Genomic DNA, 19,532 nt, shown 5'->3' with positions numbered 1-19,532 from the left:
CGCTTGCTGGGCCTCTGTGCCTGGTTGAGGGCAGCACGGGCAGTCTGTCCCCCTCCCTCCCAGGAAAGGGTGGTTTTGTGTGGAATTGTCAGAGGGTGAAGAGTGAGTTGGGGGGATTCGGGGTGCTCAAGAGTAGAGGCCACAGGATTTACCTGGGAGTCAGCCCAGAAATTGCGCATTGCTAAGGGTGCCCTTGGAAATCCATGAACGGCCCTGAGGTGCAGTGTAGCTGGTGGCACATCTGGGAAACCCTGTGCCGTGGTCCAGGTGGGTCAGTGCTGCACATTTGCTATGGTGGCACAGACAGGTGTGCCACACGCTGTGGTCATTAGTCTTGCTTCCTCTGACATTTTCTCTTTTGCCAAGCACATGCGTGATTGAATCCACTCAGTTAAGTGCACACATAACATGGCCCAACCGTCTGTAGGGTCTCGCTGTGGAGGGCAGTGTGCCTTCTTCCCCTCTTCCCCCCTCTCCCTCCATTGGCACCAGGCAGTGGCCATGCTTTTGTTAGCAAGGTGGGTGGCAAGTCACACCACCTGCTGTGTACCTCCCTCATCTGGGTCTTGAGCATGGCGCTTCCTCCTTGTCCTCAGATGGACTTGTTTAAACGTGTGGGTACAGACTGAACACCAGCCCTTTGCCAAGTCAGAGTGGACTTCTTGCCTTTTGGTACCCAACTCGTGGCAAGTTTCTGAAGTATTCTTTGCTACTGCAAAGGATAGTGTTGTGGAGATGACTTGCAGTCTTCCACTTTCATCATCTGATAATACGACATGCCTATGGCCACGTGCACTTGAAAGATTTTGCTTACAAGAGGCTGTCCTGCCTCTGCCGTGTGAGCGCCGTGGGAAGGGTGTGCTAGCTGCGTGCACACTGGGCCTGGTCTGCTGATGCTGCTCTCCTCCCTCCTTCTCTCGCCTCCGAGCAGTCTCCCTCCAAGTGGTACTGGAAGCTAGTGCCTGTAAGTGAACCCGGAGCCACCAGCTGCCATCTGCAGAGCCATCCTGTCGCGATCACTTGCTTCCATTAAAAATTGCTCGCACCTAAAACTGTTTTTTTTTTTTCATTTGTTTAAATGTCCACCTCGGCATTGTTATTACACTTTATATAGTACCAGCGTTGCCCTCATTTTGAGCCGAATAGGCTTTGTGATGTTGCACTTCGGGATTCTGAGTTACATCTTGCCCAGTTTCTTAGCAGCTCCTTTAAGTGGCCAACATACACGTAAGTGGCGGGGCACCTGCTCTTTGCCAGTAGGTAGCAGAAGGCAGGATACGTGATTTAATGCCTAGTTACTCTTTCTGTTTTGTTCTTCCTGTTGTTACCTTGCCTAACCGTGGTATTTAACATAGCATCTGTTAGTCACTGTCCAGTTACGGAGCCTGGTACCTGGGCAGGGGCCTGGGGCTGCAGAGAAGGGCTCGCGCTCGTGCTTGGAGTCCTCTGCTCTTGGGTGTTGGAGCCACTCTGCCACCTCAGCTTGCACGGTATGGGGAAGGGCCTGAGCTAGGTCAGCACAAACACAGGATTTCTGGAGTTCAGTGTGGATTTTCACGTAAAAAGAAAGTTAAAAAACCTTAATTCTGGTTATGCACCACCTGGTGGCCCATTCTGGAAGCCGAGCCAGTTTGTGACCCCGTCCAAGTGGAAAAATGCTTAGCGCTCCAAGAGGCCTTTCCACGTGAACTTTTGGAACACAGGTCTTTTTGCAGATGATTTTATATGCACTCCTTTAATTGCCTGTGTCTTTTAGTTTCATTATTTGGGCCGGGTTTTTCTTAGAATTCTGTCATAAAGGAGACACCAATGGAGGTGAGCTGGGAAGTGGGACTATCTGAGCAGTAATAAATTCTGCTTCGCCGTGGAGAGAGCATCTTGCTTGTCTTTGAAATGTGTTAATAAGAAAGAAGAGGAAGGCATTTTTGATGATTGTTTAGATCTTTTAACTTCTTGAATCATGGAGGATAAACACCTGCATATTCAGACAGTGATGTGCTTTAGTCAGGGGCTCACAGAATGCAGCTGTCCTGCAGGAAGTCAGGTTTCAGATGGGAGTTTTATAAAAACAGAACAGTGTGACCAAGAACAGTGACCCTTACAGTTTCTTATATTAGGTAATTGATAACTACCCAACAGTGTTCAGTGAATAGGCCAATGAGGATAAGTTCAGAAAGGTCTGATACAGAGCAACAGGTTCAGAGGTTTAACCTCACACCTTACAGTCTAGACGTCTACAGAAACTGATTTGCAAGGCAATTGTGCAAGCTACCTGGAGCCTTGTAGTTCAGGGAGTGTTCTGCTTGATTTTGAACCCACACCATCCATCTGTAATCAAGACACCATTTGCTTTACCGCATGACTGTGGTCAATCCCCTGTGCCTGCTGTCTCCGTGGAAGCCTGGCCTGGCGCATGCTGTGGTGCACTGCATGCTGGAACCTGTGGACTTTGCACGCGTGGTACAGTATGAGGCGGGTCGTGTGTTGTAGGATGTGCTGTGGGCTCTGAGAAACAAGTTAAAGTGTGTTGAGGCAGATTTTATTGACATAAAATAAGCCTTATTGCTAAATTTAAAAGAATGTGTTAGAAATGTTTCATGTGAAACGTTAATATTGATTATTCTACGTTATACAGTTACTGACATAACAACTTAAAATTCTAGATTCTAGAGACAAGTTTTCTTTGAGGTGAGCTCATCTGCATAACTCAGAAGTCAAGTCATCACTGTACACTGCTGGGCCTGCTCCTATAGTTTGTATTGTGTGTCTCTCTACTGTGGAGAACGCATGGGCAGCGGGGAACGCCATTTTTAAAGCTGTATTGTGGACATTAGTGCAGGGAACTCGAGGGTCCCGACGGCTGTTTGGGAGTAGTGCCTAGGCCAGCGTCCTTCCCTCAGCAGCTGGGGTGTCTTGTGCTCCGGTAAACTGACCCGCGGCCGTGGCAGCAGATCTGACCGTGTGGTGGAGCTCAGAACACCACGCAGTGGCCTCCTTTAAATGCAGCAGTACAGAAGCCTTGAACAAGTACTTGTTTTAAATCACCTTGCATGATTTAGTTTCTTGTTGTATTTATTAGAGTGTCTAGTTTTTGTATTACGAGAAATTTTGTCTACCTTGGTTTCTGAAATTTCAAAAACCATATATTAATGCTGTTTTGTATTTTTTTTTTAATGGCTGAGGCCAGTGATGATAATACTTAGAAAAGTTATAGTAACTTGGGTCTTCCAAGCATTAGGATGTTCACCATTTAACTTGTTTCTCATTATTTATGGTGTGTTGGCTTTGGTAGTGTAGACGTGCGTTCTCTCTCCTTCCCCACGTGTGCCGCATCCGCGGCAGCTTCCACCTCCAGTGTCAGTTTAGAGTAGACTGGCCCTGGGTGTGTATAGCAACTAATTGCTGTCCCTGGAGGGACCAGTGTAGCCATAAAACCCAATTCCCTCGTTCTTGGCATATATGTTCCAGGCAAAGTGTGTCTTCCAGATGTGTTGGCATTTCGTGGATGGTTGCAGTGTTCTCCGTGTGCCTAGCAGGTTTTATGTCCCTTCTTGATCTAACCGGATGCCTGTAACATATATGGCAGTGAAGAGAAATCACACGCAGAGACCGTTCTCCTTTTATCAACTGCAGGTCCGCTATCGACGAGAGCACCTTTCCACCAGGCAGTCACCCTACTTCCCGTTGCTGGAGGATTTGATGAGGGACGGCAGTGACGGCGCCGCTCTCTTGGCTGTGATTCACTATTACTGCCCCGAGCAGATGAAACTGGATGGTGAGTGCAGAGCGCGTCCCCCGCGCAGTCCTGACGGCTTAAAGGGAAATTAGAGCATACGTGGATCCACAGAGTAAAAAAACAAAAAGCCAAACACACAGAAAGTACCACTGAATCCTTGATATCAGTTGGGATGTTAGCACACAGGTGGGAGAGCTGGGGGTGCTGTGCACCTGCGTTTTACCTGATAAAGAAATTGTACTTCAGAGTATCTGGCTAATGTGTTTCTAAATTATTCATGACTTTGCCTATGTCTCAAAATGGGGAGGAATTTTGTAAGTCTTCCTCAATTGGTTTAAAATATCTAGAACTTTGTTTGGGGATGGGGTAATTAATGCAAGATTCAGTCTGTTTGCAAACCATTTATGAACAACTACCCCCTGCTTGTTATTGGCGACATTTTGATGACAATGCATCTCTTTCAGGTGCTCATCACCTAATGATGAGGAGAAAAATGTGAATGACAGTGGGTGTCTGGACAGGGGTGGTGGGAACATGAATTCTGATCCAGGTTTTGCTAAGCACCCTTCTTTCTGAAGTACGTAGACTTTCACAAGGCCAAGGGAGGGCCCCTCTGGGTTAATATCCCGTATGGGAAACACTTGTGTCAGACTTCAGGCACTGGATAGATTGAGCTGTACCATCAACTTGCCTGTTTCTGAGGCTTCCGAACCAGGACTGAGCCAGGCTGCCAACTTCTCTAGTTCTCCAGCTTGCAGACGGTGTATCGTGGGACTTCTCTGTCTCTGTGATGATAGGGTCCAATTCCTCTAATTAATCCCCTCTCATACATCTGCCTGGTTCCATCTCTCTGGAGAGCCCTGACTAGTACACTCCCCTCTCAAATCCTTAATGCCTAGAAATTAGAGAAGGAACTTCTAACTATTTCATGGATTGTGGAGGAAATCACGGCGGGACTTGCTAGTGTGAGCTTGACCAGGGCAGGGGTTTTCTTTGTCTTGTTCATTGATGTATCCCAACCATCTGAAACAGGGTCTGAGGTAAATTGGTGTGGAGTAGATATTAAATAAGTGAGTGACATACTTTTAAGAACTTCCCAGGGTGCAGCTCATAGTGATACGTAAAGGGAGATTTGTTGCCTCAAGTGTGCATGCCAGAAAATTAGGAATTTTGAAATTAATGAACTAGGTTCATTTCAGTGCATTAGAAAAAGAACATAGAAAGCTGAAGGAAGGAAAATGAAGAGTAGCGTCCTGACCGTTTGTCTAGTCAGAAGTCACTCCAGAACAAGGAGAATAAGCAACTAAATTGCAAATTCCGTCTTGGAGAAAACCAGGATATATCTGGACCTGGAGCGACAAGTCCACTCATGGAGAAGTGGTGACCAGAAAGGAAGGAGGTCAAGCCAGGGCAGCGGTGGCTCACCCCGTGGCACCCCAGGCGGCTACATGGCAGCACCGAGGACCACGGGGGACAGTAATGCCTGGGGTCGGGGCGGTTCCTCAAGAGCAGTGAGAGCCCAGGTGTGCTTTTCTCCTCCCACACACCCTCAGGAGGTGGGGGACACTCTCGGGGGACCCTTAGCCAGATAGGTTCTGGTCTCAGACTCCAGGCAGAGAGGCATCTGGGATGAGGTGACATCCCGAAATCAGGGCTTTTGTGTAGAATTCTTCATGTTGGAAGGTGAGAACAGTTCTCTTGGTTCACCTTCCCCAGGAAGCCTCTGTCCCTGCTTGGCTCTGTGATGCTGATCTGCTCCACGCACAAGACAGGGGAGGGTTCTTCTCTGTAGAAATAAGCCTTGGGAAGAAGGCCACAGCCACTGCTGTCGGCAGCCCTCTGTGCGACAGCTGGCCCCGCTCAGTGCCCTCTCCCAGACCCCTTGCCCCGCTGCCTCCCTCTTGACTGCGGACAGTGAGCCCTGCTGTTTGAGGAAAGCCACTGACCTGAGCAAGAACCAAAGTAGCAGAGACGGTGCAGGAGAGATGCCAGACAGGGTGGGGGGCCTCGGAGCGAGGATGGGCTGTGGGGAGGAACCTCTGGAAGACGTACAAAATGATTAGACTCAGAAGAGCTCTTGGGAAGGAAACATTCGGTCACTGATATGTGATAATTCACTAACATACTAGGTGACAGAGTTGAAGAAATCTCCCTTAAAGTAGAACAAAAAGCAGAGGTGAAAAATAAGGGAGAGAGGTAGGAGAATCAGAGGATCAGCCTAAGAAGAAAGAGAACAGAGAAAACAGGACAGAAGAACTTAGCCCCAAGAAAAAAAATGCAGAAAAACGTCCCCAGGACACTAGTGCCCAAGCAGTAAGGACCCACGGGCACCCAGCAGGGTTACTGAAGCAGAGCCCCCGCTGATGGCATTGTGGTGAACTCTGCCCCTGTGCAAGAGGGGCTCCTGGGTGACTAGAGGGACCCAGCAGGTCACACACAGGACAGGGAATCCGATGACATCAGGCCACAGTCCTGGAAGCAGGACAGCTGGACCCAGTGCCAGGGAGAGTGGCTCCATCCAGGGTGCATGACCGTCACGGGGCGGTGGGAGCCACCAGCCTTTCCGTGGACGGTCCCGGGAGTGCACCGGGACAAAGCCCAGGAGGGGCAGGTGTGCCAGCCTGGTTAGAGGCAGCAAAGTTGGGGAAGAAACGAGCCAAGTATTGAATCCAGGAAATAGTTGCACCAGGGGTGTGAGCAGAGACACCGTGCAGCTCAGCTGTGGAACTGCTACGTAGCGATGGGTACAGAGTTTGATGCTGAGTTTATCTCACATCCTGCTCTGTGACTGCAGGGGAGGGCCGTGGGGCACCTGGGCTGCGGCCGTCATCCACTGCAACAGCAGCAGGTCGCGGCCTGCCCCCCAGTGACCGCTGGGAGATGGGGCACAGTGTTCTCTGACCAGGGTGAGTGTCGGGCCGCAGGCAGAAAGGGTAGAAGGAGTGGAATGGGCAGAGAACTGTTTTTCTTAAGCTTTTAAAAACACTGCTTGGCATTTTAAAGACTATGTACCTTATTAAAATAAAAACTAATAAATTCTTGGTAAATTCAATATCAAAAATTAAAATAGAAAAAATGTAAAATTTTTAGAGAATATGTGAAATTAAATGCTAGTTTTAGTAAAGGATTAATAAAATAGATAATCCTCTGGAAAGATGGATCAGAAAAAGACAAAAATAAAGAATATAGTAAGTAAGAGGATGTAAATACAGATCTAGTAGATACTAAAGTAAGAAAAATGCTGAGGCTGTTTTTGTGTCATCTACGTTTGGAATGTTAGATGAAATGGATGATTTTCTGTTGAACCCAGAGAGATGGGAGCCCAACCAGGTGGACCCACAGCTGTGACGTAAGTGGACACAGACGGAGTAGTCACAAAGCTCCTCCGCACAGACTGGCATTGCTGGGCTCTTCTGCCAGTCTTGCACAGGATTGGCAGCTCGTGTTACGTAAACTGTCCCAGAGAGTAATCCCCCCTAGCTTTTTGTAAGAGGGGATTATTCCCTGACACCAGGAGTAGACTATGAGAAGAGAATTGTAGGCCAGCTTTCCTTATAAGTATCTTTGGAAATCCCCTGCACAGTGTTAGAAAACAGGAATTTAGCCGTGGAGCCGTGTCTGTGCAGCCCCCTCCGCCGGTGCCGAGAGAATCGCTTCTGCAAAGTCACTTCCTGCTTGTTCTTGGCCTCGCAGTGACTCGATTGGACCCGATAATCTTATTGACCCCACCCAGCCTGCTGCAGACAGGGTTCCGAGGGAGACCTTTGTGTCCTGTCGCGGGTCCTCCGGAGCTGTGCAGGGGGTTGGGAGGAGGAGCCCGAGACACCCCAGAATCAGCTGATTATGGTGTATCTGCCCATAACGCAGCCAGAACTGAAGTTCTGGGGAATAAGCGCAACAAAAAACATTAGGGAAAATATGTAAAAGTAAAAGATGTAAAAAATGTTTTAAAAAATGTAAGAAAAAATCATAAACTTTTCTCTAAGGTTTTGAAGAAGACTTTAAACAGTATTCTTAGATGCCTAGAGGCAGCATCACAAAAATTGTGATTTCTCCAGATTTTTCTGTAAATTTGTTACCAGTCAGGTAAATACTTTTTATTTTCACAGAAATTGATATGGCATATCGAGAAAACTCATATGGTTGAGTAAGGGCCAAAAGAACAAAGTTAATGTGTTGTAACATTTTATTTTGATACAAATTTAAATTTACAGGGGTTTGTTCAAGGAACATTCCTGTACATTTTTTGCCTAGATTTTCCATTTGTTACACTGTGTCACATTTGTGGTGGTGTCTCTTTGAGCCATGAGGGAATAATTTGGAGAGAGCAAAGGCACTCTCCTAACACAACAAAAACCGGGAAGTTAGCATTGGCACAGTAGTCTGCAGTCCTGTTCAGTTGGTCATTTGTCCTAGTAATGTCCTTTCAGTCTAGCATCTCATCCTGTTTTGTTGTCGTGTCTGGTTTCCCAGCCTTTGTCTTTCTTGACCATGATGTTTTTGAAGATTAATGTCGGTGAGTTGGTCAAGTGTCCGTTGATGGGGCTGTCTGCCGTTTCCTTGTGATGTATTCTTCTGAGTGCGTCACCGCAGGGCAAATGTTAGGAAATCCCAGTGTCATTGACGCCAGCTTTGTTCACTGGGTTAGGTGGCATGTGCTGGGTTTCTCTGCTTTTAAGGTTACTATTTTTTGCTTTATAATGAATTAGTAATGTGTGGGGAGAGGCTTGGGACAGTGTAAGTGCCACTTTTCTCACCCAGCTCTCACCTGGCAGCGCTCTCATCTCCGGATGGTTTCTAGCATCAGCAATCCTTGGCATTGTGAGCGAGCACTCTGAGCGTTCTGCTGCCGGAAGAGCGCCTCCCCCACTTGATGTGTTGGTGTGTGTCAGCGTGGCCTCATGGGTGCTTATTTTATTCAGTGGGTTATAGTCCGTTTCTTTTATTATTTATTTTGTTACTTATTATCCCAGATTTCAGCCAAGTTAATTTTGAAGAATAAAAAGATGAGGTACTTGCCGTACAAATACCAAGTTTTGTTTAACTTTACATTAGCTAAAACAGTGAGGTTTTGGCTTGGGGATAGTCAGGTGGACCAGAAGAACCCACAGAACCAGGAAAAGAAACAGTTGGTAGGGAACCTGGTCCTTTGAGGTGGCCTCGCGGTGCGGTGGGGAGAGGGAGGTCTGGCTGGTTGGAACGTCCGCCGGGAGCACGCGGCGGCCCCACCCCCCATGAGACAGGAGTGAGGGTGCGAACCTGAACCACCGAGATTAGCTTTGAGAAGAGAATATGGGAAAATACTTCAATGATACTGATGTAGCGATGGATTACTTAAATTATAAACAAGCACAAGTAATAGAAAAGATTATTACATTTAACCATATTAAAATTTAAAACTTTTGTGTGACTAAAAGGACATCATAAACAAAATTAAATGATAAACCATTTCCATGAGAGAGTATTTGCAACAAATTTAAGCTGACAAAGGATTGTCATACAATCCTTTTGAAATCACAGTACAGAAAGAAATCCTATAAGTCAGGAAGAAAACGCCCAAACCATCCAGAGGCAAAGGAAGAACAGGATTTCACAGAAGGAGTCATCTTTAACGGCCAGTAAACATGAAGGAATAACACACCAGTAATCAGGGACTTGCTGTTTCAAAAAGAGGTATTTCACACCCATCGAGTTGGCATAAATTAAAATGTGACACTGAGGTGGGGGTGGGGAGTGGCGGTGTCCAGGCCCTGCCACGGAGAGCAGCATCGTGAGTGTGGCACGGGAGGGGCGGGTGGCTCAGGGCCCAGCCAGTCCCCGTCCCGGGGTTACTTGGGCAGCACCTGTCTGTGCACGTGCAGGGAGCACACACAGGCTTGCTTGTTGCAGAATGTTTTATCATAGTTAAAAATTGTGAAATACCACGTAGCTGTTGAATGACAAATGACCCATGTCCACATAGATCTACTTGGAAACATAATGAGTTTTGGGGGAAAAACAGGCTGCAAAAATCATAAGGCATAGTTTTGATATCGTTGATGTAAAGTTAACAAAGCCAAGACAGTGCTCTCTGTGGCTACATTACTGATGGATGCAGACCACGTGTGACACGGCACTCCGGCAGGAACGGGGAGGGCACCTCGCAGCTGAAGGACAGTGGCTGCTCTTGGGGAGGGAGATGGGCTCCAGCAACATCCGTTGTGTTTTATTTCCAAAGCAAAACAAGATCTGAAACAGATAAGATATGTTATTATAATATTTCATAATCAGAATTTTAAAAAAGAAACATTTCTTATCAATAGAAATGTGCACAGTTACTCAGCTTTTAACAGGTTTTTTCTTAGAAATAAAGTTTATTTAAAAATAAGTTATTTCTCAGATTCCTTGGTTTTATTTTTTTATTTATTTTTAATTTATTTATTTTGAGACAGAGTCTCACTCTGTCCCCCGAGTAGAGTGCAGTGGCATCAGCCTAGCTCACTGCAGCCTCAAACTCCTGGGCTCAAGGGATTCTCCTGCCTTGACCTCCCAACTAGCTGGGACTACAGGTGTGTGCAACCACACCAGGCTAATTTTTCTGGGGTTTTTTGTTGTTGTTAGTAGAGATGGGGTTGGGGTCTTGCCTTGCTCTTGCTTAGTCTGGCCTTGAGCTCCTGGGCTCAAACAGTCCTCCCACCTCAGCCTCCCAGAGTGCTAGGATTTATAGGCATGAGCCGCCTCGCCTGGCCAGATTCCTCTGTTTTAATATGAATATATGTACAGGCAAAATAAACTTAAGTCGCTTCTAATTTAGTCTTGAGCTGTATCCTGCTGTTCTATCAGTTCTTGTGTGAGAGTAGCCCCCTACCCCGTACCTGGAGCGCTTAGGCTCAGGAGGTGGTGCACTGGCGTGTCCTCAGCGAGGCCTGGCACCCTGCAAAGCAGAGTGAAATGGACAATTGTCCCACCCCAGATGCTATTAATAGTAGCCAGTTGTCCCCCACCTCTTCACGGATGGAGACTTGGGCTATGCATAGTCACTTAATTTTTGTGATTAGTAAAATGCATGTATTGTCACTGAGTGGACTTGGATAAGCTGGGCCTTTTAAAATATATGCTTTTCCTTTCCTCCTACCCTTTGCAAACAGGGAAATAACCTTATGCAGAGGGTTTCCAGTTCCTAAAAAATTTGGTTAAATGTTTGCTAATTACATGCTTCAGGGCTCTTTCATAAACTAAAATGTGATTGTTACTATTCATTTTGGAAGCCCAATCTTAAAATCTAAGTGAGCAGTCCCCAGCCTGTTTGGCACCAGGAACCAGTTTCATGGAAGAAGATTTTTCCCCCAGGGGTGGGGGTGGGGAGGTGTGGAGGGGGAGGAGGAGAGAGGGCACCGTTGGAGGGATGGTTCCAGGATGAATCAAGCGCATCACATTTACTGTGCAGCCAGACCTCCCAGCGCTGCACCAGTAGCATTGCGGCCTCAGCGCCACCTCGGATTCTCAGGGGGAGCAGTGGACGGCAGGGCTGGCGCTCGTGTGGGAGCCTAGCGCTGCTGCTGTGAGGATGGCGAGCAGCTGTGGACACGGATGAAGCTGCACCGCTCACCTGCCGCTCACCTCCCGCTCACCTCCTGCCGTGCGGCCAGGTTCCCAGCAGGCCACACAGACCCTTCTTGGTCCTCAGCTCGGGTTGGGAACCGCGGATCTCAGTGATTTCTGTCAGGCTTTACGGGTGGGTGTTCACCGCCAAATTCAGACCTGAGAGTTTTCTCCAGGTTGTTGTTTTTGTTTTTGTTTTTTTGAGTGCTTTTCCTTTTATATTTAGTGTTACTTGTAATATTTACTGTAATGTTTAAATCTCTTAATGTTGTTACCTTAAGTGTCACCATTACCTTTATATAAAATGTTTTTTGGTTCAGAATTTTATGTCTCTGTACACACGCACAGTACTCCTATGAAGCAGGATATCTTCATAATAAATTGGAATTTCTTTCCGTCTGCCAGACATATGCTTGAAGGAGGTAACGTCGATGGCTGACAGTCTGTACAACATCCGGCTCCTGAGAGAATTCTCCAACGAGTATCTTAACAAATGCTTTTATCTCACCTTGGAGGACATGCTGTATGCTCCCTTAGTGTTGAAGGTAATAATGAATTATTGAACACACGGTTTTAAAACTGCGTGAATAAGCTACTTATCATGTCCTGTTCTTTTTGTCTTTGTTTTTCCTTTTAGCCAAATGTTATGGTTTTTATTGCTGAGCTCTTCTGGTGGTTTGAGAACGTCAAACCAGACTTTGTTCAGCCCAGGGATGTTCAGGAGCTGAAAGATGGTGAGTGACAAACTTCCTATGGATCGGTAGCAGTTTCCTTGATGGAGTCCTATTAATTAGCTCCACGTTTTTGTACAGTGATGGTTTTTATATTTAAGAAATACAGAGACCTGTGTCATTGCCTTAGTGTCTTGTTTGCGACTTTTCTGTTGTGGTCCTCGTCAGAGTCACTCAGCTCCTTCAATCCGTGCAGCACCCCCCAGTCCCGTAGAGTCAGAATCCAAGGGACGGGCCTGAGTAATTTGGGAAAAGCTTTCCAGGTGGTTCTGATGAACTTCTCGGTCAGGAAGCACCGCTCCACCTTATTCCATGATGGCTGCTCTCACCCTCCGGAATTCTTACTTTCCCCTAAAACAAGGCAAAAAAAAAGTCTGTTTACCGCAGAATGAAATAATCTTCTAGCCTTGACAATCTAGAAAGCTTTAAGAAGTTAATATAGGAGAATGTCTTCATGACCTTGGGTTAGGAAATGATTTCTTATAAAGAATATAAAAGTATTAACCACAAAGGAAAAGGTTGAAAATTGAGGCACATTAAAATTAAGATCTTCTTTTCATTGAAAGATGATAAAAACTTCAAAAAAATCCCAACTAGCCGTAGAGGGGGAAAAGATACATGTGATGTGTATAATAGGTAAATAACTAGTATCCAGATTATGTAAAGAGCTCATTCATATCAATAAGAAGAAAGAAAAACCAGTAGGAAAATAACAGGTGCTCCATGAAAGTGGGACCCTGGATGCCCAATTAACTTATGGAAGGGCGCTCAGCCTCCACAGTGGGAGGTTTGCCAGTTAAAACAAAGTGACATGCACATGGTTCCCAACTTACAATCATTCCAGTTAAGATTTTTAGACTTTACAATGGTACAAAAGTGATGTGCATTCAGTACCACATAACCATTCTTCTTCAGTTCAGCGTTCCATGAATTATATGAAATATTTAACACTTTATCATACAGTAGGCTTTGTGTTAGATGTAGGAATGTAAGTATTCTGAGCACATTTAAGGTAGGCTAGGTTAAGCTATGATCTTTGGTAGGTTAGGTGTGTTAAATGCATTTTTGGCCTATGATATTTTTAACTAACGTTGGTTTATCAGGAGATAACTTTGGTATAGACGAGGATCTGTATATGTTATACGCACACACACAACCCTCCAGGTCAGCAAAGCAGGGGGCAGTGCCAGGTGTTGAGGACAAGCATCTTGTACGCACACAGACGTACACCCGCTGGGTTGGCAAAGCAGGGGGCAGTGCCAGGTGTTGAGGAAATTGTCCAGGGAGGCAACTTTCACCGCTGCTGGCAAGAGTGTGAATTGGGGCAGCCTCTTTGGAAAATGTTGGGCGTTGCCCAGTGCTGCGGTTTGTCTGCCTTTGGCTTAGCAAACCCATCCTGTTGTGGACACCCCGGGAGATGGGGTGCTTGTGCGTCAGGAGTCGGGGGGAGTGCTCGGAGCAGCTGTGCTCCTAGGGAGTGGCAAGAAAGAAGCCCCCGAGTGTCTGCGGTGGGGTGGGTACACAGTGCTGCTGTCATGCGGTGGGGTGCTGCACAGCAGCTGCAGCCACCAGGGCGAACCTCAGTAGTAAAGGCACCGAATATCACACAGGCGACTTTCTTCACAGAGAGCTGGGAGCAGGCAGAACTCTGCTGCATCTCCGAGGGGAGAGATACGTGTGTGTGTATGTGCGTGTGTGGAAGGCGTGATCAGTGGTGAGAGGAGGTTCCTTTTGGGGTACATGGGGGTTCCTGGAGGGCTGGTGATTTTCCCTTCTGGACCCGAGTGGTAGTTAGGTGGATTTTGCTTTATAATTATTTGTTAAGCTCTGTGTATGTTTTTCTGCAGTTTCTGGGTGTATGTATAGTTTATAATACAAAGGAATACAGACAGAGTTTAGAAGACTGCTTGGTTAGCTTTTGCTGTTTGAATGTTCTTAAATCACCTCAGTTCCTCACGGATGGCCTAGAACCAGTTCATCCGTGGACTGACTTTCTTTCCCAACTCTTCTTCCCTGGACACCTGTTCCATCTTCTAGACAGAAACACTGCAGTCACTCTTAAACCCGCTTCCGTCCCAGTTCAGGTTAGCCCTGAGTGCAGGCCTTGCCAGCGGCTGGTTTTAGAGTGCTTTCCGTTCTTCCTGCTCTTTGCAGAATATGCTCTCCCCGCTCCGCACCTTCACGCCTGTCTCCGCTCTGCCCACTCTGGCTTCTCCTGGTTCCTCTGCATGGCCTTTCTCCGCCGTTGTCAGGACACTGGCAGCTCAGGGACCTCTGAGGGCTCCTGTTGCTTAAGGGGTGATTGAGTCTGTTCTGCCTGGTTAGGGAGGCCTGTTGCCATTGGGCCCGCATGTGAGTGCCGGCTTGCACGTGCCCCTTCCCACTCTGGCCTGCCTCGGGCTCGCTGCTGCTCCTGAGAGCCTCGTCTCCTGCCTGACGTTAATTCGCTCAGCAAGGACTGGGAGCAAGGCGCTGGGGCCGGCTGGCCTCTAAGCACTGTTGTGAAAGGCAGCTGGGTTAACTCGACCCTCGGACGTTTTGGTGTGTGCCGTGACGAACCTGTGGCCAATGTGCTAGAGACTGGGAGGAGGAGTTGGCTCCAAAGGAAGAGTGTTATTTTTAGGCAAAGTGAGGAGGGGGACTTGGAGGCAGCGGATGGCAGAGGGAACTGCGCGTGTGGAGCCGCCAGAGCCAGAGAGGTCTCAGTGGTGGCCCCTTCTCTTGCCCACCGGTGCCTGGGAACAGGGAGTTGGCAGTGCCAGGAAGCAGCTGTAGCTTACAGTTCCCTCTGGGATGTGACATGGCCAGTGAGTCCTGTGGTCGTTCCCCCTCCCCTCTGCAGGTCCCAGGCTGTAGGTGTGTCCCTGGACTGACACAGTGTTGTGTGGGACCCTGTGCAGTAGGTCCTGCTCTGTCAAGCACGCGGCAGTGGTGCCGACTGGAGCCCTGTGGCCAGGAAGGCAAACTCTCGGACACAGGGCATGGTCTGCTCTCATCAGAATGAGTCGCTGGCCCTTCTGGCTGCTGTCGGGTGGCTGGTTGATCTTCTGAAGGGCTGGTGCCGCATTAGAGGTGGCTTTGGTCTCTAGCAGCCTCGCCAGGTGGGAGTCCTGCCCTTTGTCTCCGTCCCTGCCTCTGGCCCTTCACACGTGTGCCCCTCATTCCGTCATGAGAGTGGCTGATGGCAGAGTCTGTCTGCGTTCTGAACAGATCCATCTGTTAACCAGGCGTGGGCTTTGTCCTTTTCCATCCTCTGTGGGTGCTACAGTGCTGGCTCACGGGGGTCTGGTCCCTGTGCTCCTCCAGCCGGTGCCCCTGGGCCTCTGCAGGCTCAGCCTCAAGGTAGCATGTCCTATGCCTTTGACCGACCCTATGCCCTGGAGTGAGTGGCCAGCAGGACTCAACTTCTGATGAGCAGTTCTGGGCACATGGTAGTGGGTGTCCCGTGACCAGAGCACACCAGGGCCTGCTGTGTGATTGTCTGTGGCTTCAGAGTCCCAGGACCCAGGCTTGCTGTAGACTCCACGTGGCATGTTATACCTGTAGTGCCACACGGTCTGCTGAATTGTGTGGCACGGAGGGCAAGGCTGCTCACACTGCAGCCGGCCCCTGCCCAGGCGCACTCTGCTTCTCTGGGCCCCAGTCGAAGCCTTCTGGGCCACCTGGACCAGAGCAGTGTTCCCAGGTACGCCGTGCTCCCTCCAGGTCCCAGAGGCATCGTGGCTGCTGTTTCCTCCGTGTCAGTGAGAGGCGTAGAATGGAATAATGGCCTGACGTGTCCTGGGTATGCGGCTGGTGGCCCCTCTGGGGTGGGAGTCATCGCCATGTGCCCTCACGGTAGCGGTGCTGGTCTCAGAGACGGGGCAGGCACTGCTGGGAGGAAACACTGGCAGGAAGGGTTCCAGGAGAAAAGACAGTTGTGTGCGTGCGAAGGGCCCAGAAGGGGCTTGCTAGAATTGGGGGCTCAGTCTCCCGACTTCCCAGGGAGGAGGCTTCTGTGGAGGGCAGGCGGGTTTCTACAGGAAAGACCAGTAGGCTTGTGGGGTGGGGGCGGTAGGGGCCTGTGTTTATGCTTCTCTGCAGCTCCCTCTGGTCAGATCATCTGCTTTCCTAATATGTTGGATAGCAGAGGGCTTTAGTTTAAAATACCTTCTTATGCCACTAGGGTGTAATTTGGTTCCCTCTAGCATGGAGTCCTGAGTCCCTGTGGGACAGCTGCCCGTAGCGCCCGCTCATCGTTCCTGGTTGCTTCTCACGAGACGGCTTGACCAGTGCCCTTGCCGCCACGTGGCTGTTTTGTCCCCGGGGAAGCCGTGCTCTTTCCAGTTTTCCATGACTCCCCTGGCCCGTGGCCACCCCTGCAGCCCTGCACTTCATTATAGTAATGGCAGCCACCCTGGCCTCTTACCTGGGAAGCCGCCTCCCGCCCTGGCGTTGCCGTGGGTGATTACTGCCCCTGCGCCTGTTGCTCGGGCAGCCCTGGGGCTCAGAAGAGGCAGCAGGGGGCTGCCTGCTGCTGCTGCTGCCACCCCTCTGACTACGTGCCCTTGAGCCTCTGCAGGCTCCTCTGAGTCCTCACCTGTCCTCCGCTGTCTATGGCAGTTCTGGTGGCTCCCCTTGCTGATTAGGAAGGCCCTTCCCGGGAAAACGCATGCACTGTGAGCCTGGGCTCGTGCTGGGTCTTGTGTCCCGGGAGTGCTCCCAAATCAGCACCCTGGGCTGGCCCTCAGAGTCCAGGGCCACATGCCCTCCCCTGGCTCTGCTGGGCCTGCTGGCTGCACCTGCAGCTTCTTGGAGAGGTTTGCCCCTCCTCCCAGGCATGGGTTTTGCTGGATGTCACCCTGGTGGTGGGCCCAGTGGCTGGGAGGGAAGATTAAAATTGTATATATATAAGATGTACAGCATCATGTTTTGATATTCTTGTATACATACCACAGTCAAGCTAATTCATATCTCTTCACAGAATTATCTCTGTGCGTGTGCGTGCTGAGAACACTTACAATCTCTCAGCAAATTTCAAGTAATAGTACAGTGCTATTAACTGTAGTCCCCATGCTGTCCTTCAGGTCCCAAGAACTTACTGGTCTTATAGCTGAAACTTTGTGCCCTCTGGGTAACATCTCCTGTCTCCCACCCTCCAGCCCTGGCAGCAGCCTGCTGTCTCTGCTTCTCTAAGTGCCGGTTTTTAGGAGTCCACGTATGTAAGTGTGACCAAGCAGTGTTTTTCTTTCTGTGTCTGGCTTACTTGGCATAATGTCCTCCAGGTCCATCCGTGTTGCCAAAAATGACAGGTTTTGCTCCTTTTTTAAGGTTGAATAATACTCCATTTTGCGTGTGTGCATCACAGCTCTTCATCCCTTGTCCTCAGCACGCAGGTTGGTTCTGCACGTGGCTGCTGTGAACGGGGCTGCGGTGAGCGTGGGAGCGGGGTGCCCTTAGACTGATCGCACTTCCTTTGGGCAGGTGCCTGGAAGAGGGCTTGCTGGAGCATCTGGTAGTTCTATTTTTAATTTTTTGAGGAACCCCACACTGTTTCCTATAATGACTCTACAAATTTGCTTTCCCACCAACAGTGTACAAGGGTTCCCTTTTTTCCCACATCCTCACCAACACTTATCTCTTGTCTTCTAGATAATACCCCAACAGGTGTGGGGATATTGTGGTTTTGTTTTGCATTTCCCTGATGATCAGTGATGTTGAGCAACTTTTCATATACCTATTGGCCATTTGTGTGTCTTCTTTAGAACAATATCTATTTAATGCCATAGACTACCTTTAAAATCAGCTTATTTGTATTTGTGCTATCGAGTTGAATTGCTTATATATTTTAGATATTAACCCTTTATCAGTGATATGGTTTGCAAATATGTCCTCCCAGTCTGATGCCTTTTCATTTTGTTGCTTATTTGCTTTGTGTAACATTTTTAGTTTGAGGTAGTCTCATTTGTATATTTTTGCTTTTGTTCCCTGTGTTTTTGGTGTGATATCCAAAAAAATCATTGCTGAGGCCAGTAAGGAGCCTGCTTTCTGTGTTTTCTTCTGGGAGTTTTACGGTTTCAGGTCTTAGGTTAAAGTCTTTACTTCATCCTTTTTGAGTTGATTTTGTGTATGGAATGAAATAAGTGTCCAATTTCATTCTTCTGCATGTGGATATCCAGTTTTCCCAGTATTTATTAAAGAGACTGTCCTTTCCCCGTTGTGTATTCTTGGCACCTTTTTGAAAATCTGTTGACTATAAATGTGTGGATTTGTTTCTGGACTCTCTGTTCTGTTGTACATTGGTCTATGTCTGTTTTTATGCCGGTGTCATGCTGCTCTGATCACTATAAGTTTATAGTATGATTTATAATTAGGAAGTGTTGATGCCTTCAGCTTTGTTCTTCTTTCTCAAGATTGCTCTGGCTATGTGAGGTCTTTTGTGGTTCCATGTGGATTTAGTATTGTTTTTCTATTTCTGTGGAAAGTGCATTGGAATTCTGATAGGGTTCGCACTGAATCCGTAGATCACAGTTAGCAGTGTGGCCATTTTAACAATGTTAAGTTCTCAGCCCATGAACGTGGGATATCTTTACATTTATTGTGTTTTCTTCGGTTTCCTTCATCATTGTTTTATAGTTTTCACCTCCTTTGTTAAATTTATTCCTAAGCATTTTGTTCTTTTCGATGCTATCATAGATGGGATTGTTTTCTTTTTTTTTTCTGGAGACAGAGTCTTGCTCTGTTGCCCGGGCTAGAGTGAGTGCCGTGGCGTCAGCCTCGCTCACAGCAACCTCCAACTCCTGGGCTTGAGCAATCCTCCTGCCTCAGCCTCCCGAGTAGCTGGGACTACAGGCATGCGCCGCCATGCCCGGCTGATTTTTTTATATATATTTTTAGTTGTCCAGCTAATTTCTTTCTATTTTTTTAGTAGAGACAGGGGTCTCACTCTTGCTCAGGCTTGTCTCGAACTCCTGACTTCGAGCGATCCTCCCGCCTCGGCCTCCCAGAGTGTTAGGGTTACACGTGTGAGCCACTGCGCCCGGCCAGGATTTTTTTCTTGATTTCTTTTGCATGTATTTCCTTGTTAGTATATAGAAATGATACTGATTTTTGTATGCTGATTTTGTAGCCTGCAATTTTATTGAATTCATTTATTCTAATAGTTATTTTATGGCTCTTTTGGGTTTTCTACATGTAGGATTATGTCTTATGCAAACAGAGACGTTTTTATTTCTTCTTTCCAGTGTGGATGCCTTTTAAAATTTTCCTTGCCTAATTGCTGTGACTAGAACTTCCAGTACGATGTAGAATAAAAGACAGTAGTGAGCACACTTATCTTGTTCCAGACCTTAGAGGAAAGGCTTTCAGTTTTTTCCCATTGATTAAAATGTTCACTGAGGGCTTTTCATAAATGGTCATTATTTTGTTTGAAGTAAGTTCCTTCTATAACTATTTTCTGTGGATTTTTTTTTCTTTTATCATGAATGGATGTTGTCTTTCTCAAA

At 47.8% G+C, this 19,532-nt stretch overlaps 1 protein-coding gene across 3 annotated transcripts in view; it reads left to right on the top strand.

Moving 5' to 3' along the window:
- Window positions 1–19,532, top strand: part of CAMSAP1 (calmodulin regulated spectrin associated protein 1) — a 72,531-nt gene that overhangs the window by 30,476 nt on the left and 22,523 nt on the right. Inside the window, exons 1-4 of one of the 3 annotated variants that reach the window (XM_045562063.1) lie at window positions 1,044–2,460; window positions 3,634–3,775; window positions 11,723–11,862; window positions 11,955–12,051. In XM_045562063.1, the coding sequence (XP_045418019.1) occupies window positions 2,359–2,460; window positions 3,634–3,775; window positions 11,723–11,862; window positions 11,955–12,051 (481 nt within the window). In that variant the 5' untranslated portion in view covers window positions 1,044–2,358. Of the gene's footprint in view, window positions 1–1,043; window positions 2,466–3,633; window positions 3,776–11,722; window positions 11,863–11,954; window positions 12,052–19,532 lie in introns of those variants that run through there. The other 2 variants (XM_045562064.1, XM_045562062.1) reach the window with 2 other exon arrangements.

Source organism: Lemur catta, chromosome 10, assembly GCF_020740605.2.
Source record: "Lemur catta isolate mLemCat1 chromosome 10, mLemCat1.pri, whole genome shotgun sequence".
Classification (NCBI taxonomy): Eukaryota; Metazoa; Chordata; class Mammalia; order Primates; family Lemuridae; genus Lemur; species Lemur catta.
Note: the sequence above shows the minus strand (reverse complement) of the source record. Positions and strands in the feature narration are given on the sequence as shown.